General features: G+C 38.7%; 1 protein-coding gene across 2 annotated transcripts; it reads left to right on the top strand.

Moving 5' to 3' along the window:
• Window positions 1–12,088: 12,088 nt before the first annotated feature.
• Window positions 12,089–20,170, top strand: LOC135147339 (uncharacterized). 2 transcript variants are annotated; one of them, XM_064080474.1, is made up of 6 exons: window positions 12,089–12,285; window positions 14,190–14,278; window positions 14,706–17,079; window positions 17,845–17,965; window positions 18,896–18,955; window positions 19,049–20,170. In XM_064080474.1, the coding sequence occupies exons 3-6, from the start codon at window positions 14,867–14,869 to the stop codon at window positions 20,018–20,020; spliced, it is 3,366 nt and encodes a 1,121-aa protein (XP_063936544.1). In that variant the 5' UTR covers window positions 12,089–12,285; window positions 14,190–14,278; window positions 14,706–14,866; the 3' UTR covers window positions 20,021–20,170. The 2 variants fall into 2 exon arrangements, with proteins under 2 accessions (XP_063936544.1, XP_063936543.1); XM_064080473.1 differs by lacking the exon at window positions 14,190–14,278.
• Window positions 20,171–21,577: the final 1,407 nt, after the last annotated feature.

Genomic DNA, 21,577 nt, shown 5'->3' with positions numbered 1-21,577 from the left:
TGGCCTGCATTCCCACAGTTGAAGCACTTGAATTTTGATCTGTCTACCATGCTTCTATCAGACTTGGGATTGCCTTTAAAAGATTTTGCAGAATTAAAATTCTTTTTGAATTTCAGTTTGGAGAATCTTCTTGACAGGAAGGCTAGATGTTCATCAATTCCATCACTTTCTTCACCAGAATCAGCTACTTCTTTCTCTTTTCTTTTTCCTTTGCTTGACTCTGAGCTCTCCTCTTTGACCAACTTCTCAGTTTCTTCAACTTGAGACTTTCCCTTATCCTTGACAGTATCCTCCAGAGATGCAACTAGAGCCACAGATGAATGCCCTTTCTTTTGGCTTTTCTCAATTTCTTCATCTTGCTCCATTTCAAGCTCATAAGTTTTTAAGGTTCCATACAGTCTCTCTAGAGTATAGTCTTTAAACTCTTGTGTATTTCTGAGAGAGACTGTCATGGGCTTCCATTCTTTAGGAAGAGCTCTTAAGAATTTCAAGTTTGAATCCTTAACTTGATATACTCTTCCAAAGAGCTTTAGGCCATTTAACAGTTTTTGAAATCTGTTAAATGTATCACTCAAACTTTCACCAACCTTGAAATGGAATGACTCATATTGTTGAATCAGAAGCTGCATCTTGTTCTCTCTCACTTGCTCATTTCCTTCACAGATGGTCCTGATGGTGTCCCAAACTTCTTTGGCACTTGTGCAGCTAATAACACTATCAATCATTTCTTGATCCAAACCATTGAACAGAAGATTCATGGTTTTCTTGTCCTTGTGCACTTCTTCAGTATCTTCTTGAGAATATTCATGGATAGGTTTTGGAATCATCTTACCTACCATGTCTTCACCATCAGCTCCAATACTTGTGCAGACCTTCATGGGGACATGAGGTCCTTTTTCAATGCAGTTCACATAGCTTTCATCAATGGACAACAGATGCAGATGCATTCTCACTTTCCAGTGAAAATAGTTGTCTTTGTCAAGAACAGGAATCTTCACTCCAGCATCCTTCTTTCCCATCTTTCTCTAGCAGTGTTGATCTTTTTCCCTGTTTGTTGGGAACCTGGCTCTGATACCAATTGTTATTTTACACCAACTATGAGAAAGATTGTAGAAGGGGGGGTTGAATACAATCTTTTACAAATTTAATAGATTCAAGAATAATACACTAAGAACACACTAAACAGAAAAACACCAAGTATTAAAAATACGGGTGGATTGAATGATCCACCCGTGAGATTTTATATAGAAGAATCTGTGGATTGTTTTACAATTCGCACAGCTGCTGGTTCATCACTCAAAGCAAGTTCTAACTCTCAGATTTTTCTCTCAAGTAATTGAACAAGTTCAACTGATGCTACTAACTTGGTTATATACTCCAAGTTTTACAAAGCTTTTAGCTAGATTACAAAATGCACTCTAATCTAAAAACAATGCTGCACAACTTTGTCTTATGCATGCTTTCTGAGATGTCTTCATCTTTGACCATCATCTTGATTTGATCCAGATTGCACTGCATGAGATAAGTATGTTTCTGCTTCTTCTTTATTTTCCTAATTAGGCTTCCATGTCTATTTTAGTGTAATTCGATCCATGTGATTTGTCAGACTTAAGCTCTAGTCACTTTCAACTGCTCTTTGCTTCATCAGTTGAAGGTTCTGGTTGCTTTCAACTGCTATTGACTTTATCAGTTGAATGCCTGGCTCATCAGTTGAATGAATTACAGACTCCATCAGTTGAATGCTGTTCCAGTTTCATCAGTTGAATTCCTCAGCATTATCCGTTGAACACTTTGTCTTCAGTTGAATGCTTGATCTTCATCAGTTGAAACATCATCCAGTCTTTATCAGTTGAACAGTTACATCTCATCAGTTGAATATCCTTCACTTAGATAAAATTACATGGCATTGGATATTTACAATTAGCCATCCTATTCTACCCATCCGTTGATAATTCCCAAAGACAAGAAATGTAACAATTACAACTGAAATTTGATAAAGATTCTAAGTAAGACATGTTACAAAAATGTTTATGTTATCATCAAAAATTATTGATTCCTAACAACGTGAATCACCTCCAAACTCTTTGAAACGGAAACGCCCGCACAATTATGTTCTCGTAAGCACCTCCAACATGAAAATAAATATCCGGTGATCGAAAAACATAATTAAAACATGTGAATGAGATTTATTTCTAGAGAGAGAAAGTAGAGAAGTTAGATCAAACTTATCGGAAAACTGAATATGGTAAAAGTGTAATGAGAGAAAAAATTATTTGCAATGAAATAGTTTAGGGTATGTATAAACTAGGGTCATTAGCTTTGCAGATGACCAAGCATCCACCTGAGTGATGAAGAATCAACATTGACTCTCTGTCAAATGTACGTGCTTTTAAGTACTTATAGTTGTCTTGTTGCAATTTTTAGCGCTTTGTCCTCTTTAGGCTTAGTCAACCTTAGTCTTTGTTAGTTGTATATTTGTAGAGTGTGACAGGAATTTGTCCCATGCATACTTTGTTTTTGCATGCTCTTTTTCTATTGCGGAGCTATATAGCATATTTTGACGGACTTTGTAGACCTTGATCTTGCAGACCCTTATTTTGCAAGTCTCGTAGCATTGATCTTGCAGACCCTTGTTTTACAAGTCTTGTAAACTTGGTCTTATAGAGCTTGACTTTGTAGGTCATACAGTCTTTATGTCATTGACTTTTAGACTTAAATATTATGTTTAAAAATGAATTTGACATCTACAAAATACACACTAACATGCCCCCCCCCCCAATTTCTCATTAGCGGGATGGGGGACTGTTGGTAAAATTTTCGTTGTCCCCTTTTAGACTTGGATTGATCCAAGGACTTAAGTGAGAGGGTCATTGAACAGGATGTTTTGATTTGATAGGACCTTGTTATCCAGAGAGGGTCTTTCTAAAAGTTTGGTCGACTTAAATTTGGATAAGTCCTAGAACTTAAGAAAGCTTCATCCGGGATATTGTTTTGATTCAGAAGGACCTTGTTAATTTAAGAAGGTCTTACTAAAATTTGATTACCACCCACTTAAGCTTAGATAATATGGTCTTTTGGTACAATAGATTTCAAGAATGCAATGATGACATCCTTTTCTTGGACATTCATATTTTGGACTCGTTGTTGATTCATATTTTGGAGATTTAAGATCACAGGTGCGTTTGAAGTTGCAGGAGCAATATCCGGTTGAACATGCTTTGGATGGAGTTGCCCCCTCTCTACCGACTATCGGCCTCTTCTCACTAGCTCGAAGTGCTCGCGTAGCCTAGACGTCTGGGTTTTGGTTGATCACATATCTTAGATCCATATTCTGGACCCTAACATGTTGGGATTGTTGTGGTCACCTATCTCAGGATTAACAGGGGGTTGCCGGGTACGCAAACAATTATAAAAAGAACAAAAATTAGACGAAACACCGTTTCAATATTTTTGATTGTTGTTCCAAGTGTAATTGTTTCATTCATAGAGTTCTCTCTTGCATTAATCAAATTGATTTCAGGGGAATGTTTGTGAAATAGTAAGACGTGCATTGTTGGGTATATGGAGGTGTGAGACAATCAAACTAATTGTACTTCATTTTACTTCTGATTATAGGATAAAAACATATAATTAATTTTTTCGATTGATCATTGTTCGAGTGGATTTCATCTTATTTAATAGACCATTTCCATATGAAAAGGTCATATATCATATTAAACGGCCAAAACACGATAGAATCAGTCGAAAATTAATCGATTATAAGAAACTTATTAAGTCAATTTAAAAATATATCATGGAAAAAAATATGAATTTTGAAAATTAAGTTAAGAAAAACAAGAATGACAATAGATGTTATATTATAAATAAATCATTAACTTTAGAGTCAAATTAAAGTTATAAAAAGGGACCGAGGTAGTGACTATGTATCACCTATAGGTGAATTCTGTGTAAACCATGGAATTGCTCACGAAGTCACTGCTCCGTAATCGCCTCAGTTAAATGGAATTGCCGAGCGAAAAAAATCGGACATTAAAAGAAATGTGGAATGCAATGTTGCTAAGTTCAAGATTACCTGAAAATATGTGAGGATCATGATGTGTTGTCAGGTACCTATTAAATAGGATATCCTGAAAAAATCAAGAGCAAACCCCTTATGAATTATGGAAACATAAAAAGCCTTCCTATAAATTCTTACGCTTGTGGGGGTTCCTTGCAAAGTTTCTTGTATCATAACCAAAGAAAATACAAATCGGTCCAAAAATAGTTGATTGCATTTTTGTAGGGTATATACACAACAATATTACTTATAGGTTTCTTGTGCATGAGTCCAAAATCCCTGATATACACAAGAATACAATAATGGAATCAAGAAATGAATCATTTTTTGAACATGTTTTTCCACAAAAGTTCAAAGAAAGTTCAAGTTCACCGAAATAATTATGTGAAACTATATCGTAAAATGAATATAGTGATGACGAGGGACAAGAAAATTTGGATGAACTTGAAAAAGGGGACACACCTCGTCGAAACAAAAGAGCTAGAGTTGAGAAATTATTTGAGCCTGAATTTTCAACTTATTTGCTCGATAATGAGCCACAGTCTTATTCACAAGTTGTGCAATGTTCGGATGGTCCTTTTTGGAAAGAGGCCATAAAAAGTGAAGTTGATTCTTCTATGCGGAATCATACATGGTAACTACTGGATCTTCCTCCGCGATGTAAACCATTTGGTACTAAATGGATTTTCACTCAAAGACTGAAAACTGATAGATTCATTGATAAGTACAAGATTTTGAAAATATGATTTTGCATTGAAAGTTGAAGTGTACAACTAATTTGAAACAAACTTTTTTCTTAAAAGTGGACATATAAGTTGAAATAGAAGGAGTATCTACTTTTATTTTACTTTCAAAAATATAAATTTTTATATTCATGTCGCAAACCAAACAATTAATTTTTTTTTTTTTACTTTTCACAAGTCAAATTCTTAATTTTTTGACATGATAATATTTAATTTTAAACCGATCAAACCAACCCGAACCAACCCAACCCAATATAAAAAGGGTAAGGCTGGGTTAGACATATATTTTTGGACTAATTGGATTGGGTCGTTTTATCGGCTCTAACCCGACCGACCCAACCCGTGTTCATCCCTAACGCAGGGGCCATGATATTGGCTCTTTCAAATTTATAACCACCTTCAACACAATCTAAACAAAAACTAACCACCCAAATTTTCAATTCACAAAACTAACCACCCTACATGTTACACACTCGGGCGGACACAACTGGCTGGAAAATAATTTTATTAGCCCCAAGAAAGGGCGGACACATCTGGGAAACGTGGTGTGTCCGACCCTGGCTCGGGCGGACACGACTTGAAGCCATGACGTGTCCGACCCAATCATGGGTGGCCACGTGTGCTTGAACCTCCCAAAAAAGCCACAAAAAAACCCACCTCCTTCATTTTCGCCGAGCAGGAGTACTGAAGCCTGAACAAAATCCACAACACACAAACACAATTTCAAAATCACCAACACTATTTGATTCGAGCAATAAGGGGAGGTCCGAGACAGAGGAAAGGGGGAAAGGGGGTGCTTGTTTTATCCATTTTCAAGGTTTTTTCACCATTCTCAATCTCATTAAAATGCATGCATGTATTTATATAAACTATATGGGTTGATATAAATGATATGAATTTTTTGATTATTTTTTGGTGATGATTTATATTGATTCTTGTTAGTTGGTAGTAGATCTAAAGCATATGAGTTGTTTGAATATTTTTTGGTGATGGTTCATGATGATTGTTGTTGATGAGTAGTGGTAGTGGTAATTTTAGTTTAGAATTGTGTTTGAATGTAGAAAATAATTAGTTTTAAAAATAGGTTAGCTACCTTTAAAATTCAAAATATTGCTTTAGAGGAATAGTTTTGTATTATTTACGTTAAGAGTACAATAAATATAATCAACATAATTTTAGTGATTGTGAAATTAAATAAATTAAATTAATTCGAATTTCAAAGTAAATTTAGAGTAATGACAAAAAATTTAGAAAATTTAGAAAAATTAATTAATTTCGAATTAAAAAAATAAGGGAAGTACAATACATGAAAATAAATAATATAATATCATATCAATATTTCGAATATAATAAATTAATGAAATATTACAATATGAACATATTTTTCAGATTTGTAAAAAAAATGAAATCACAATATTTCGAATAAATTAAAATATAAAATAAAATAATAAATAAGAATTTTTGGATTTGTAAAAATAGTTAAAGAATAATATTTCGAATTTAAAATTAAAAAACAATATAAAATAATAAATATATTACTATATTATATTATTACAATAAATATTATTATTACAATATTATATTATTGTCGGATATGAAAATTATAAATATATTACAATATTATATTATTTAATATTACAAATATATATTAAAAAATCAATGGTCCCGGCCCTGTAGACGGCCGTTTGTTGACATTGCAGTCGGTGCACATGTCGCAGGCTGTGTGGGACAATAGAGAGGTAATATCCTCCTTTCGTGCTATTTTTTTTACATTTGTACGGCTGTGTAGCCAACAGGAGCCGATAGTGACTAATATTTGGTGCACTGCAATTATTTCAGGCACCGTCTGATTTGAGACTGAGGACAAACTATGGCGAGTATTGGAAGACAGTTCGGACCCTCAGACCGCATCAGAGGATCATGGATGCTATCAGGGACTTAGGTTTTGATTGCATATTTAGGCTGGGACAGTTGAGGCATGACAGGGGGTTGCTTACATCCTTAATCGAGAGATGGCGTGGAGAGACGCACACTCTCCACCTACCGTTCGGAGAGGCCACTATCATTCTCGAGGATGTTCATCACATTCTCGGGTTACCCACTGAGGGTTATCCACTCATCCTCCGTGGAGAAAGTACCACCGTGGAGGATAGGCGCGACTTGGTACGCGAGTTTCTTGGACTATTTCCAGCAGACGATGATGATGTTAACAGATCTGGTTTAAAGATCAAATGGCTGATGGATAACTTTGGGTCCTGTGAGCGGTTGGATCCAGCGGCTATAGGTTATGGTGCACAGGTTACCTGTCATATTCGGGCGCACCTACTATGCGTTATTGGATCATTGTTCCCCGATAGCAGCGAGAACCGCGTGCATCTCGACCTTCTCTGGTTACTAAGGGACATGGGCAAGCTTGGGCAGTGCTATTCTTGCCTTCCTATCAGAAAGCTATGTTATTCTAGTCGGGCAGACAAGTTTGATTTTTGCGGCTACGCCACATTGCCACAGGTAATACTAAACCAACCACAGCTTTCTTGTCTTTAATTATTTTTGCATGATTTATGTTTGTCAGTTATTCATGATGTGCACTTGTACTAACCTTGGCCCTAAGTGTGGATTTACGAGCGCTTTCCATCACTAGCGCCTAGACACGCGGGTGAACCCGCGTTCGAGTACCCACTTGCGCTGAGGTATGTTATCACTCCTTCTATTCATTAATGCATTCATATTTGTTGCATGTATAACCTCTTACCACTTATGCCAACTTCTACTGTAGGTGGAAGGTGCTACTTAGCCATGGTGATGTGTCGCGATCGCAGAGCCGCATCACACGATACGAGTTGGATGCGATGACTGTCCAGCAGTTTCGATGGAGGCCATATGCTGATTTACCTACGGAGCATCACCCGGAGGCCACTATGTACTTACGATGGACGGCTCCCGGCCCAATGATGTACATGTCCTACGTTGAGTGGTGCTACACAGACAGGGTCACGAGGCAGTTCGGGTTTATGCAGGGCGTACCATTTTCCTCTCCCTTCCAAAATCATTAGCGGCTACACGACCACTACAACGAGTCCGTTGATTGGATGTACGCGAGGCAGCCATTCGTTGATCTTTGGGATACGCGTATGGAGTGTGCCCTCGCATCTCCTCCACTTATGCATGGCGAGGAACACAGCTTTCCACACAGGAACTGGTAAACATCCGCTCCTTTTACTTGTTGTTCTCAGCGTATTTCGTACATTGTTCTGATTTAAGTATACATGTTTGTAAACAGGCGGAGCAGTTATCAACTATGGAGCGTGCCATTGACCCTTATGCTTCTGATTTGGGTTAGGCAAACCATATTTTACAGGATCTGATTTCTCATGCACAGCGTCGACCTAGGGAACGGGCCCCTACCAGACCTAGGGAACGAGCTCCTTCTAGACGTAGGGGACGACCACCAGTCACACTGGTAGTGCCCGAAGAGGGCACTTACTACACCCATGTGGGTAGTTCACACCTTGCAGGCACTTCACATTCTGCAGCTACTGAGGGAGCAGGTACTCTTGAGGCTGGTGGATGGTCTCCATTTATTCAGCCTTCTACATATGAGGCAGATACTTCTGAGGGGGGTGCATGGCCCAAGTGGGTTAACCTCCCTACATATGCAGCAGCGGGTACTTCTGAGGCTGGTTATACGGTTAGATTAGGGGATGACGAGGCACCGGATGATGAGGGTCCGTCACAGGATCACTTGGCAGAGACATATGTATATCGTCCTGACATGTCGTTCTTAGAGGACCATCACCACACACCTCCTCCATTCACCCAGGTGCCATCCTTTGGGAGCCCTACTTATAGATTCGGGAGTCCAGCTGTCACGTTCACTCCGATGATGTCCACCACCGGCGAGGGTTTTACCACACCTTTACCCGCTTTTGCTTCATATGCAGGGGATAGTAGCCCTTGGGCGTACGCACCTGTGCGTCCACCGAGAGCAGCAGCACAGCCGTCGGAGGTTGAGGAGGTGTCCGAGCCTGAGGAGCCATCTAAGCATGAGCAGAGACAGCAACCACCTAGAGCTGCGAAGGGGAAGGGTCGAAGATGTCATTCTGGAAGCCACTTCTTCGGGCATAAGAAGAAGTAGGCTTTTCCTCATATGTACTTTGTTTATGTTTATGTACTTTTATTATGCATTTGATTATGCTTTTTGTTTATCTTTATGTACTTTTATTCGGGTTTTATGTACTTTGATTATGTTTATGTGTTATGTACTTTGTTCTCTCATAATGTTGTATAATGTTAGCACGACCCTTACATGATAACATAACATAATAAATGACATGACATTGAACTTGATAAAAAGTGGAACACAAACACACAATATGATGAATCAGTTTCTCACACAAACACACCATTTGAGCTCACTTATTTCATTTGAAAGCTTGCTGATGACCTCAGTAGCACGGCTCTCATGACGGTCCTCTAGCCAAAATAAATAACCGCAGCCATTGGACCCGTCAGGACATTGCAACATCCGCCTCCCAGCGTCGGGACCGTTGTCCCGACAAACTCTAGTGACTTGGACTTTGTCACGGTAGCACTTCTCTACAGCAACTGGCTCCATAAGTGTGTAAATGGTTTTTAGTTGTGAATACAACCGAGGTGTTGGGGGACTTATTTATAGGTGAAAAAATGAGCACAATGACAACAACTTTCATGTATCAACTTTAAAACAATATTTAAAAATTTCAGACATACACGACTTAATAAACTTAATAAAGAATACAACAATAATTGCACATCGGTCAATCTAGCATTTTTTTGTTGAATTACCCTCCCCTTTAAATTTGCCCTTAAGGCGTTCACATTCTTTCTCATGCTTCTCTCTAATCTTTTCCTTTGCAAAAGAATGCTCCCATATAAGGTCACTCATCTCTCGAGTCATCTCAGTCAGCACAGCCGTGTAACATGGTTCTAGTGGATCATCAATCCAAAACATGTAACCACACCCGTCCGACCACAATGGACATCGTGACATCTTTCTTCCAGCGTTTGGCCCAGTCCCTCGATATGGCTAACCTCATTTACTCCTTCCATGTAATTAAGATATGTTTTGAAATGTGTAAACGAGTTTTCCACTATTTATAACCAATATTTCGCAACAAGGTCACATAATCTCTGTAGCATACTACCATTGCAAAGGCCAAAAGCACTTCACATGGCTACAGTGGACGAATCTCTCTGCACCATACTATCATTGCAAATGCCAAAATAAATTCACATGGCTACAGTGGATGAATCTCTCTGCAGCATACTATCATTTCAAAAGCCAAAAACACTTCACATGGCTACAGTGGACGAATCTCTCTGCATCATACTATCATTGCAAAGGCCAAAATAAATTCACATGGCTACAGTGGACGAATATCTCTGCAGCATACTATCATTTCAAAAGCCAAAAACAATTCACATGGCTACAATACCCAAATAATTTCACATGCCTCTGCACCTCCACATGGCCTCAATAATTTCACATGGCTCGAACCAAGTAATCACATGCAGGGGCAGAATCTCTGCACCTTGCTATTATTGCACTGTATTGGCTGGAAAAGTTCACATGGCCACAATCCCCTAAAGTGTATAGCTTGTACCATGCCCAAACAGTCTTGACATGGCTATAGTGCTTTTGAACTCTATATTTACTTCCACATTATGAACTTATGTACATAGCGACGCCTTCAAACTTTCAATTTATATTTACACCCACAATGTACTCACCAAGTAGAAAGTGGTTGCTACCAGAAAGAAATGATGATTACGAGAGTTTAAAATACAACGATCCGAGAGAGTATTTTACTGGTGTTCGGCGCGAGTGGGCATATCGTCTTGAAGAATTCGACCAGTTGAGAAATGATCTTATAGCTCTAGGTGCAAAACTCCCAGCCCGTGATTCGTTAGGTATTTATCCGGAATATAGGTTCCAGGGTAGTTGGGGTGAATATCGAATGAAAGTGATTGCAGCAGTGGAGCAGATCAGGAAAGAGAACAACAGAATGTTGTTGCGCCGATGTCGTATGTACATGTATCAGTTGGCCAGAGACTCGGCAACTTCTAGTGGAAAAGAAATGTCTTTCGAAAAATAATGTGCATTACTTCAAAATCCAAATTACATTTCCGATTTCTACATGTTTGACGAAGAGTCAACCGATGCTGATGATTCTGATTAACAAATATCATTTGTATTTTATTCCAATAAATATAAGTACGAATAAATGCATCTTTATTATTTCATTTCAAAACATGAAAATGGAAAAACTTAGCACAAACAACATTACAACTGCCTTGCATAAGCATCAAAATTTGATTTCTCAATGTCTTTCACTTTTGCAGCGTATTCTGCCGAGCTTTCTCTCAACAAACCTATCCTTTCCTCGTCCGTGATCTTTCTATTCAAGAAGGCATCATTTATATCCCTGTCTTTTCTGTAATGATATTCACCTAGCGGCCGACCGACTCCATGCAGAACTTCAATGCGGGTCTCATCCTTGGTCGGCACCCAAGTGTTTGCCCTGTCTCGCTTCTCGATACTCCAACAACCGCATCTCCGCAGCAAACTTCATCTTCTCCGCATCCCTTTCCATGACAAGTGAAACAAGTCTTCTCGTTTTTGTACAACTCCATTCTTCCATCCCGTCGTCAAGCTTTCTAGATTTTTTATGCGTGTCCATACAGATGTTTTTAGTATGAGCAAATGAGAAGTGCGAGTATGTGTAGATGCTTAGTTCTAATACTCAGAACGAATCTAACTATATGTAAAAATAGTTTCCGTCATAATTAACCTATATTTAAATATTCAAATTATATGCCAATTAACCTAACAAAATTTACTCGATTATTACTTCAAATCATGACATTTTTAATCAATAAAATACTCCCAATTCAATATTTACGAAACAACACATTTAATGTATAGCGTGTTTGATTTTTTATAAATAAAATAATCACAATTTTTAGTTTTTTTGAATTTTTTATAAATCAAAAAAACGCACTGTTTGGATTTTAAAAATAAAATACTTGGTTTTAAATTCAACTGTGTTGACATCTTTAGTGTCCGCCCTTTGTTGGGGCTTTGAAAAAAATTTATCTTCTGTTGTGTCTGCCTGAGAGGTGAAACAATTAAGGTATTTGTTTGGTAAAACGAAATTTTGGATGGTTAGTTTTGTAAAGATCATGTTCCGAGTGGATATAAATTTGAAGGAACCCTTGATATTATCCTATAACACGTGTCACATATCGTAGACCGCTATTACAGCACGGCGTTTTTGGTCACAGCCTTATACGGATCTTTCTCGGGTTTACTCTCTTTCCTTCTGTTTCATCAAAGATTAATTAAATCTCGAGCTCTCTCTCTCTCTCTCGATTATACATACAAAATACATACAGCCGTCTCACTCTTCAGCTCTCCTCCATCCTCAATCTCTCTCCGCCTCAGGGGTACTCTCTCCCTCCCTCCCTCTCGCTCGCGCTGCTTCTATAATTCATGTATCTGTATGTTTACTTGTGTATATATGTATCTGTTTGTATGTGTAGCTTTCGTTGAATTGAATTAGCTGTTTGTATGTGTTCAGCCTAACAAATTAGGTGAATTCGATGTTTATTTGTTGTTTTTATATGTTTATGTTGATTTTTATTGAGCTTGTTAGATGTAATTGTCCGTGCTGGGAGCATCTGATCTGCAGATTAATTGATCTGTACTCGTTGTGATTTCGATGAATTTCTAGGTCAATTTGAACATACAGGTGTGTGTGTGGATATAGTTTCTGTGTTGTTTGTATTTGGTTGCTTTAAATTTGATGAATTTATAGGTCAATTCCAACATGTATATGTGTCTGTGTGTGTGGTGGAAATTTAGTTACTGTTTTGTTTGTATACTGTTTGGAGGAATTGAATTGATTTGATGTCTGAGGTGTAATTAGGAGCTTTGTTAGGAGCAGGTGTCTCTAGGCGAGACGACAAATGAAAATGATAAGCAAAATGTTTGTGTATATTAATTGTAATAGTAATTAATTTACAAAACTGATAAGGTTATGCGTGAGTATATTAGTTCTAGGTGTTTAATGACTTTGCTTTGTCGGTGTTTGTGTGTGGAATTTTGTCCGTGTTATGGTTTGTTTTCTATGTGTGCTAGGAAGCACCGACACTCCAGAAAGGCTGCCGAATCCGTGTCCGACACGGCAACTCGGCACCGACTCATGACTCGCCATGTGGCCTGTCGACACGCGACATGTGGTGGACTGTGGACACAGGAGCGACAGGCGACCGACTCGGCCCATCAAAAAAATCCCAAACCCGTATTATTTTTGTCAGGCCCAAACCCATTTGTTATTTAACCTAATATCACAGTTGTCATCTCTTTTATAACATCTCTCTCCTCTTTTCATCTTCATATTCTTCCTACATTGCAATCACTTGCATTGAAGTTACTTGGACAGCCTTCATCTTCCTCTTGTTGCGAAAGGAATTGGAGCACATATTCGTTTATCCATTCCGTGATAAGTAATAAAATACCACCAACTGCTGAAGACTTGGTATTTGTTCACACGAATCTTCGTCTTCGCTCAAGGAAAAGTCGTGCATATATGGAAGGAGAAAGCATGATGTGGAATGTGGAATGTTAGTGGCGATGCTTTTTCACAAGTGGAAGGTGCAGGTGTTTTAGAAATTGTAAATCTCTCCCTTGATGAACTGGAGATGGAGGCTGTTCTTTTTACACAAGATGATCATTCGAATGAAAATGCAGAATAGATGTGTCTCATTATGAAAGAAACTCTATTATTATTGTGAATGAAGTTATTTAATATTTGACATATATAAATATTATATCTTTTTATTACTTTTTTTTTTGCCGTGTCCTGTATCCAGGACTCTTTGAGAATTGGCGAATCCCCGTGTCCTGTGTCGCCGTATCCGAGTCAGTGCTTCCTAGTATGTGTGTGTTTGGTTCGTTCGTGTTATTTTTAGCTTTTTAAAGGTGAAATATGATAGGGCTAACCTGTTGAACTGAAGCAGCAAGTTCAGTGAGGAGAAATATAGATGGAGAATATTCAAGAGGTGTCCAGGCTAGTTTACGTAGGATAATCAAAAAGGACAAAAGTATATACATATCATATAGTTTGGACCAGTAATGGATTTTGATAAAGAATACAGTTAAACTTTAAGTTTTGAAGCAAAAATGGACCCATACCTGCAAATTATGTATAAGATGGCTGGACGGCTTGTATGTGGATGATCTTTGTGGAATGTGCTAATAACTTGTATCTCTTGTGTTAGTTCATATTTATGTTGCACCATGATTGTCTAAATGATATTAACTAGTCTGTTTATATATTTTTTGACAGGTAAGTGTACGGGACATGTCGACAGTGAATCATTTATTACTTCTATGTTAACTGATATTTATTCTTACTTGTCGTCAAGCGTAATTTTGGTAATCACTTGTGAAGTGTTGGTGTTTGTCATAATCTGGTCATTTTTTGTATGTATCTCTACTGTCATCACACTTTTTATTGACATGATTGTACTGTTCTAATTACAGAGTATCTACAACTTGAAGATTGTATATTTTTTGTTTCCAAGGCCATGAGAAGTTATAGTTATTTCTTGTTGAAATTAGTAATTTAAGAGTTACATGTCCTTGCATATATGACTTTAAATATGTGATTTTTCCTGATTGCTATCAGGCCGTTTAGCTGCACCATCCTGCAGTTCATTTGTGCATCTCAACGTGATTTGATTTTTTTTTGAACCCTATTAATTTGGTTGCTCTGTCACTTACCAGTAGCACTAGTTTGCCTTGCAATTGGGCAGTAGCCTGCTAATTTACTGATCATTTTTCTGTTGTTTCATGATTGCAGATTGCAGTTTGCAGTGTTCTTACAGTTGTGTGTCATGTTCCAACAGCTCAGTATGTGAAGTTACTGCACAATGTTGAATATAGCAAGAGAAAGAAACAATTTTATCTTGTAGCTGGAATTAGTACTCTCACAGCCTATACATTATAGCAAAAAAAGTAAAAATGTCAAACAATCTTGTTTCTCAGCAACTTTCTATGTCGAATGCGGACATGAGCCAGATGGAGCCTACTTATGTGAAAGTAGATTCTTCAGTGAATATGCAAATGGGTGTGATGGGATCTATCCCAGATGTGTATGCATCACATCAGTTTGCGATGTCAGATCAGCAGATGCAGTTGGTAGACCCTTTATCCTACATTTCTGGACCACAGAGCTACACGATGTCTAATACCCATTTAGGAAACATGGAGTCAATGGTGGACAATGTGGGTTTGCATAAGTCTAAGCCAGACCAGAAAGATGTACAAATGGATGCCATGTTTACCAATCCAGGTCCCCAGAAGTTGTTTCAGCCAAACAAGCGAAAGGCTGCAGTAGAACCGATGTTTAATAGCACTGTCCCAAGACAGTTATCTATGCCTAACAAGCGTGCAACACATATGGATTCATTATCAACCTCACATGAGCTGCCTAACCATTCTGGTACAAATAGGAAAGGTGGGACCCTGCAATCTGTTTCAGCTGTATCTGGGTCTCAAACACCTGCATCAAACAGGAGAACAGTAAAGAATGACTTAAACTCGAATAAACCTGCTAGTCAGCGGGTACAGACCCCGAAGGGTCGTACTGCTCAGATAGGAACACCGCGTCAGACAGAGTCATTTGAAGCTGTCAGGTCCAAAATGAGGGAATCGTTAGCTTCTGCATTGGCCTTGGTCAATCAGAACCAGAGTTCTTCGCCTAAGCAAGAGAAGAGTCCTCTACACAAAGACGATAACAACCCAGAGGTGATATCGCAGAATGTCAAACTTTCTGAATCTACTTCGGTCCCTGTTGATGCTGCTGTTGCACATGAAAACATCAAGGATGACATACAAACAAAAGATATAAGCTTGGTTAATAATCCCAGTCATCGCCTAAGCACATTTGCTGAGAACTTGACTCATGAAGGCATTGAAAATCTTCCAGACACCTGGAAAAACGACGTATCAGATTCCATGTACAATGCTGTTTTGCCTGAAGAAGATGTTGCATTTACAGACAGTTTCTTTGCCAAAGATGAGCTTCTTCAGGGACATGGGCTTTCCTGGGAATGGGAAATCGGTATGGAGGTGGAAGCAAAGCAGCAATTACAATCTTCCAGACAGGTTAATGTTCCGGGAGATGATGATGAGCAAAAGGTCAAGCATTCTGATAATTTGACATTGAAAACTGAAGAAAAAGTGGCTCAGGCTGCCAATCAAGCGGGTGCTGGAAGGGATGAGAGTTTTTATACTCTTCGGACTCCTGAAAAATTGGCTTTTGAAATTGAGGCAGAACTTTTCAAATTATTTGGGGGTGTGAATAAGAAGTACAAAGAAAAGGGTAGATCTCTCATGTTCAATTTGAAAGACAGGAACAATCCAGAACTACGCGAGAAAGTTATGTCCGGCGACATTACTCCTGAAAAGTTGTGCTCCATGACGGCAGAGGAACTTGCCTCTAAGGAGCTTTCTGAGTGGCGAACAGCAAAGGCTGAAGAGCTCGCACAAATGATAGTCTTGCCTGAAGATGGTGATAGAAGACGTTTGGTTAAAAAAACTCACAAGGGGGAATACCAAGTGGAAGTGGAGCAGGATGATGAAATTTCTGTTGAGGTATCTGTCGGGGCAACTACTCTGGGACAGTTCCAAAGGAATGATAAGGAGAAACTACCTCCCTCCTCATCAGATAAGGATGAACTTAAAGATTCAAAAAAAGTCGAAAGTGAGAAGGGTAGTATGGAAACTATGGATCCATCATATAGTCTTACTATTCCAGCTGACGGGACTGATTTGATGCAAGGGTTAATAGAGGACGAATTTAAAGATGCAGAATTTCTTCCTCCAATTGTCTCATTGGATGAATTTATGGAATCCCTCAACTCTGAGCCACCGTTTGACAATTTGGCAGCAGACACTCAAACAAAAACTCCTTTGGATAAGTTGTCAGCTGAAACTGGTGAGAATTCGGAGTCTTCGAAATTAGCTTCCAAAGATGTTGATAACAGGACAGGAAAGGCTACAGATCTTGATTCCAAAATGACAAAGCAGGATGCAGAAGAGAAGTCTGGCGACTATGCAAAGGAGCAAAAACAATTGAATCCTGACATGACATCAATGGCTGAACGTGTATGGGAGGGTGCATTACAGCTACATATTTCTGCCCTTATTACAGTTATTGGCCTGTATAGAAGGTATTTTCTTATTCACGTTATAGTTATGCAGGTTTTGTTTCTGGAGTTTTCCTTCCTATTGGATAAAAGTTAATGATAGTTTAATTGTGCTGGATAAATCATCTTGATCTTGAGGTTGTATAAATTGTTCATTGCCCTTATTTTCTGTTTAACCTGCATTATTTAAATCGACATTATAATATATGTAATCTGCTGTTGATCCTAAATTTTGTATATAGTTACTACACTGACTGCCTTAATGTTGATTGCGGGAAAATCGTCACTTCTTGAAATTCTAGACATGCTTATTTTGCAATAAATATTAAAATAGATGATAAAATGCAAAAGATTTTGTAGCTTCCTTTATTTCCAGCAACCTCAAAAAATTTGAATACCTAGTGAAGCAATTTATTTTATTTTGGTTCACCTATATTTTTCTCACTAGTTGACAATTTTTTCTGCTTTTGACAAATCTAGTTACTTCTTGTCTGAGGAATTTTTTGTATTGATTTGTTACTCTTGATAGTACATTGGTGGTCTGTTATGGTTTAACAGTGGCCAGACACATAAATTGGCATATGCCTCTTGCTATTCACATCTCAAAATTTGATAACTATCAGAGCTACTGTGTTGTCTTGGTTCATATTTATTCTTTTCACCAGCTTACAGTTTCCATTTTTTGAGAAATTTAGTTTTATACTTTTCTGGCATCTATATGTTCTGTATTAGTTCATTACTTGATTCACTTTCTTGTTTGTGTTTTAATGATCTGTTACTGCTTTACAGTGGTGAAAAAACGTCTACAAAGGAGTGGCCAAGTTCTCTTGAAATAAAAGGAAGAGTTAGACTTGATGCATTTGAAAAATTTCTCCAAGAGCTTCCCATGTCTCGAAGTCGTGCAGTCATGGTATATCAAGTTTCCTTATATCTCATTGTATTTCAAAGTTGTGCTTAGGTGTTTTGTTAGTGTGTTGTTTTGAGAATTACAGGGTGCCATTCTGTCATCGGTGGCAATTTACTTTTGTTCAAGGTCATTGGTCGGAATTGACTTATTTCCCAGGAGGATTCATCGACTAAATATTTTGGCGCAACGTATATATGGAGCAGACAGCAGATTTTTAACTACTGTCATTAATATCATAATAAGAATACCAAAGTTCACCTTTCTTTCCATTTTTTACAATCTCCGAAGTGAATATCTGATAGTGTCATTACTTAGATCGGTGGGCTGTACACCTGTACATCATCCCATTGCAGAGAAGTGTTCTCAGCGAGTGAATACTTTGATCTCACACCATTGGATGAAAGAAGCACTGCTATATTCCTCCTTGTAGACATGCCTGATGAGATCTGGAGTCTCCATAGTTATATATGCAGTTGCTGAGAACCTTGATTTGGATTCTGGAACTTCAGAAATGATCATTTTGGTTTTGGATGTGAATTGGATAAATGGATAGATTTGTCATCTCATTTGTAAATGAGTATCAAGTAAAATTGGTTTATAAATTCATTTCACATGATGCTTGGAAAATCTAATTTAGAAGGGTAAACATATTTAATGATGACTTGAACCATTTCAAGAAATTTTCAGATATGTGGGAACCACATTGTAAATGAACAGGCTCTGGCAGAGAAACACAAAAAGCTCATCATCTTAATGAAAGTTCCTGTACAATAACTTGTTAAGATTTCTGGTTTTTGACTGGTAAAAGTAAACATTCCTGTAGGCATTAAGGAGCAAAATGCTAACTGTTATCTATACATCTGCTAATGGTCTCTACTTGCTACAAATTGATATCTGGAGTTATCATCTTAAGAACTTTCTTCTTTGCTGCAGGTGATACACTTTGTCTTGAAGGCAGATTCGTCTGCAGATGACCGAGCAAGTCTTCGTGAGGTGACCTCTACACTTTTCAATTCTTTTGTCATACCATACTATTAGAGCCTTTTTGGTCTAAAGTTATACGGCTTGGTTTGTTTCTTGGGACAGGCTATAGATTCTTATGTTCTGGATGAGAGGCTAGGATTTGCAGAACCTGCATCAGGAATGGAGCTTTATCTCTGCCCACCACACCCAAAGATACTCGAACTGCTTGGCAAACATCTCTCCAAGGACCAGACCGAGCTAATTAATTCGACAGATAATGGTTTAATTGGTGTAGTTGTATGGCGTAAGGCTCATTTAAGTTCTACAATCTCACCTAACTCAACCTCACACCATAAACATAGCTCAAAAAAGCAACAAAACTTTCGGAGACAGGAAAAGAACAATAATGTTAATGCTAATATGACCCCAAGAACTCCTGTACCTTCAACTCAAGCTCCCATCAGATCTGGAACTTTACCATCCGGTAATGATGATGATGATATTCCACCTGGGTTTGGTCCGGGAAATGCTCGGGATGACGATGATTTGCCTGAATTCAGCTTTTCTGGCAGTTCTAACCCAACTCAGTCTTCAAGGCTGTCCTCAAACCCATCACGGCCCGTAGACCAAATTAGAGAGCTTATTCAGAAATATGGAAAACCTGCAGAAAGTCAGAGCACTAAGAATTGGCAGGGTAAAAGAAGTGCTGGCCTTGCAGTGCAAGCATGGGATGATGATGATGACGACGACATTCCAGAGTGGCGCCCTGATGCTCCCCTGACCCATGTACAGACTCGTCCTCCTGCTCGTGGCTTTCACCAAGCAGTGCAGCCTCCCTTGGTTAATCAAACTGCAACTACACAGCATGTTCTGTCACCACAGGTGGCTATGCCTCCGATGACCATGATACAAAACAACCCCTCATCTTGGCAGCAAGGTAATGGGAGATGGGTGGCACAGCCGCCAGGTTTTCAGCAGAGTAGTTTAGCAAGTCAGCCTAACATAGGGCAGTTCCAAGGTGGGCCCGTGGCTCAGGCTGGGCAGCCACCGCCTGGTAACTGGAGGAGAGATGCACCTAGAAGTAGGGGTTTTTGATTAATGTTTCATGTATATCCTAGTATAAAATGTGGGTTTAGCAGCAGCAGATTGTACACCTAAATGTTTTACACTTTTTTCGTAGGTTTTTTTTATCTTAAACTTAATGGATTCCCCTGCAACGTTTAATTGAAACTTGAACTTCAGTAACTTTGTGCCAATTTGCTTAATTAACTTGCTTCAGACAATTATGTCATGTCATGTAGTTAAAGCTGCAAATTGCCATGCCACCTCATTGCTGATAAGCTTTTTTATTCGCATAGCATCTCTCTGTTGCCTGCTGATTTGACCTCTGAAAATCTTGCCTTTTTGCCTTAATTTCAGGCTTTTAATGTTACTGTTTGTGCTGTAATTTCAGGGTTAAGTGCTAAAGAATATCAACTAAGAACAATAAAGTAAAACACGAGAGATTGGTTACGCGGAAAACCCTTGTGAGGTAAAAACCGCGGGAGGGTTCGGAACCCTGCCAGAAAAATATTCACTAAGTAAATTGTTACAAGAGTTTGTAGTGTATTGTCTGTCTTCTCTATCTATCATTCTGTCCTATTTATAATACAATTTCTACACTTGAATTCTAACGTTACTCTGCTTATCCTTATCCTCCCATAACAGATCGTGCGATGCGCCCTGCCTATCTTCACTCCTGTTTTGACCCGTTATTTTCTCCGATCAGTTAATATTTCGAAACTGCCTTATCCAGTCTTCAGGCTTAAGCGTCATGTCCTGTCTCTGGCGTCATGTCATCTTGTCATGTCGAACGACGTGTCAACTGAAAATAACTGGGTAATAACAATAGCCCTTTGATTTTTGCCAAATAAAAAATCAAAGATGTTTGGCAGAAATCAAATCTTTTAGCTAGATACTCTACCTCGGTCTCTGCGCGGTCTAATCGATCCCTCGTTTACCGCAACACTACATTTTCCCGTAACCTCCTCCACTAAGTTAGTTTCTTGTAAATCATTCTATCATCCACCCTTTCAGTTTCCCATTTCTCTTGCATCTCCAGTTTCTCTCTATCATGGCGAAAAAGAATCCTCAAAGCCCTAGCGCCCAAAATCCCTCATCAAAGAACAGCCCTTCGAAATCACTTTGGATAGCTACCGGTCTCCTTGAGGCTAAAGACAACAATGTAAGCTCCATCAAAAAATCGACACTGAAGAAGATGAAATCGCAATTTGGTCAGGAGGCAGTCGTTGTCGTTCCGAGTTCCGACGAACGCGCCGACTGGTACAGGCAAGGTTGGGTATGCTTCTATTACTACTCGTTTGACATTGGCATTCCTTTTCCATATTCAAACCTCATCCAGGATGTGTTGAACGCCATGCGGGTGTCTCCAGGCCAACTCATGCCGTTTGCTTGGAGGACACTCGCATGCCTTGAGGCCATCGAGAACAAACATCATTTTGGTATCAACGCGGATGTGGTGAAAAGTTGTTATGGCACCAAGAAGTTCTATGGTGTGAGGTTCGGTTTTTCAAACAAAAGGAGGGGCCATCCTTTGATTCTGAATGCGGAAGGGGTGAACGATAGGTACTGGAAAGAAAGCTATTGCTACGT

Source organism: Daucus carota, chromosome 6, assembly GCF_001625215.2.
Source record: "Daucus carota subsp. sativus chromosome 6, DH1 v3.0, whole genome shotgun sequence".
Lineage (NCBI taxonomy): Eukaryota > Viridiplantae > Streptophyta > Magnoliopsida > Apiales > Apiaceae > Daucus > Daucus carota.
The sequence above is the reverse complement of the archived record's forward strand: the minus strand, read 5'-3'. Positions and strand labels throughout refer to the sequence as shown.

Excerpts from the sequence above, each read along its gene's own strand:
- LOC135147339 (XM_064080473.1), top strand. The coding sequence starts at position 14,867 with ATGTCAAACAATCTTGTTTCTCAGCAACTTTCTATGTCGAATGCGGAC. Across the intron at positions 17,080-17,844 it reads GTTATTGGCCTGTATAGAAG|TGGTGAAAAAACGTCTACAA; the intron begins GTATTTTCTTAT and ends ACTGCTTTACAG. Across the intron at positions 18,956-19,048 it reads ACCGAGCAAGTCTTCGTGAG|GCTATAGATTCTTATGTTCT; the intron begins GTGACCTCTACA and ends TTCTTGGGACAG.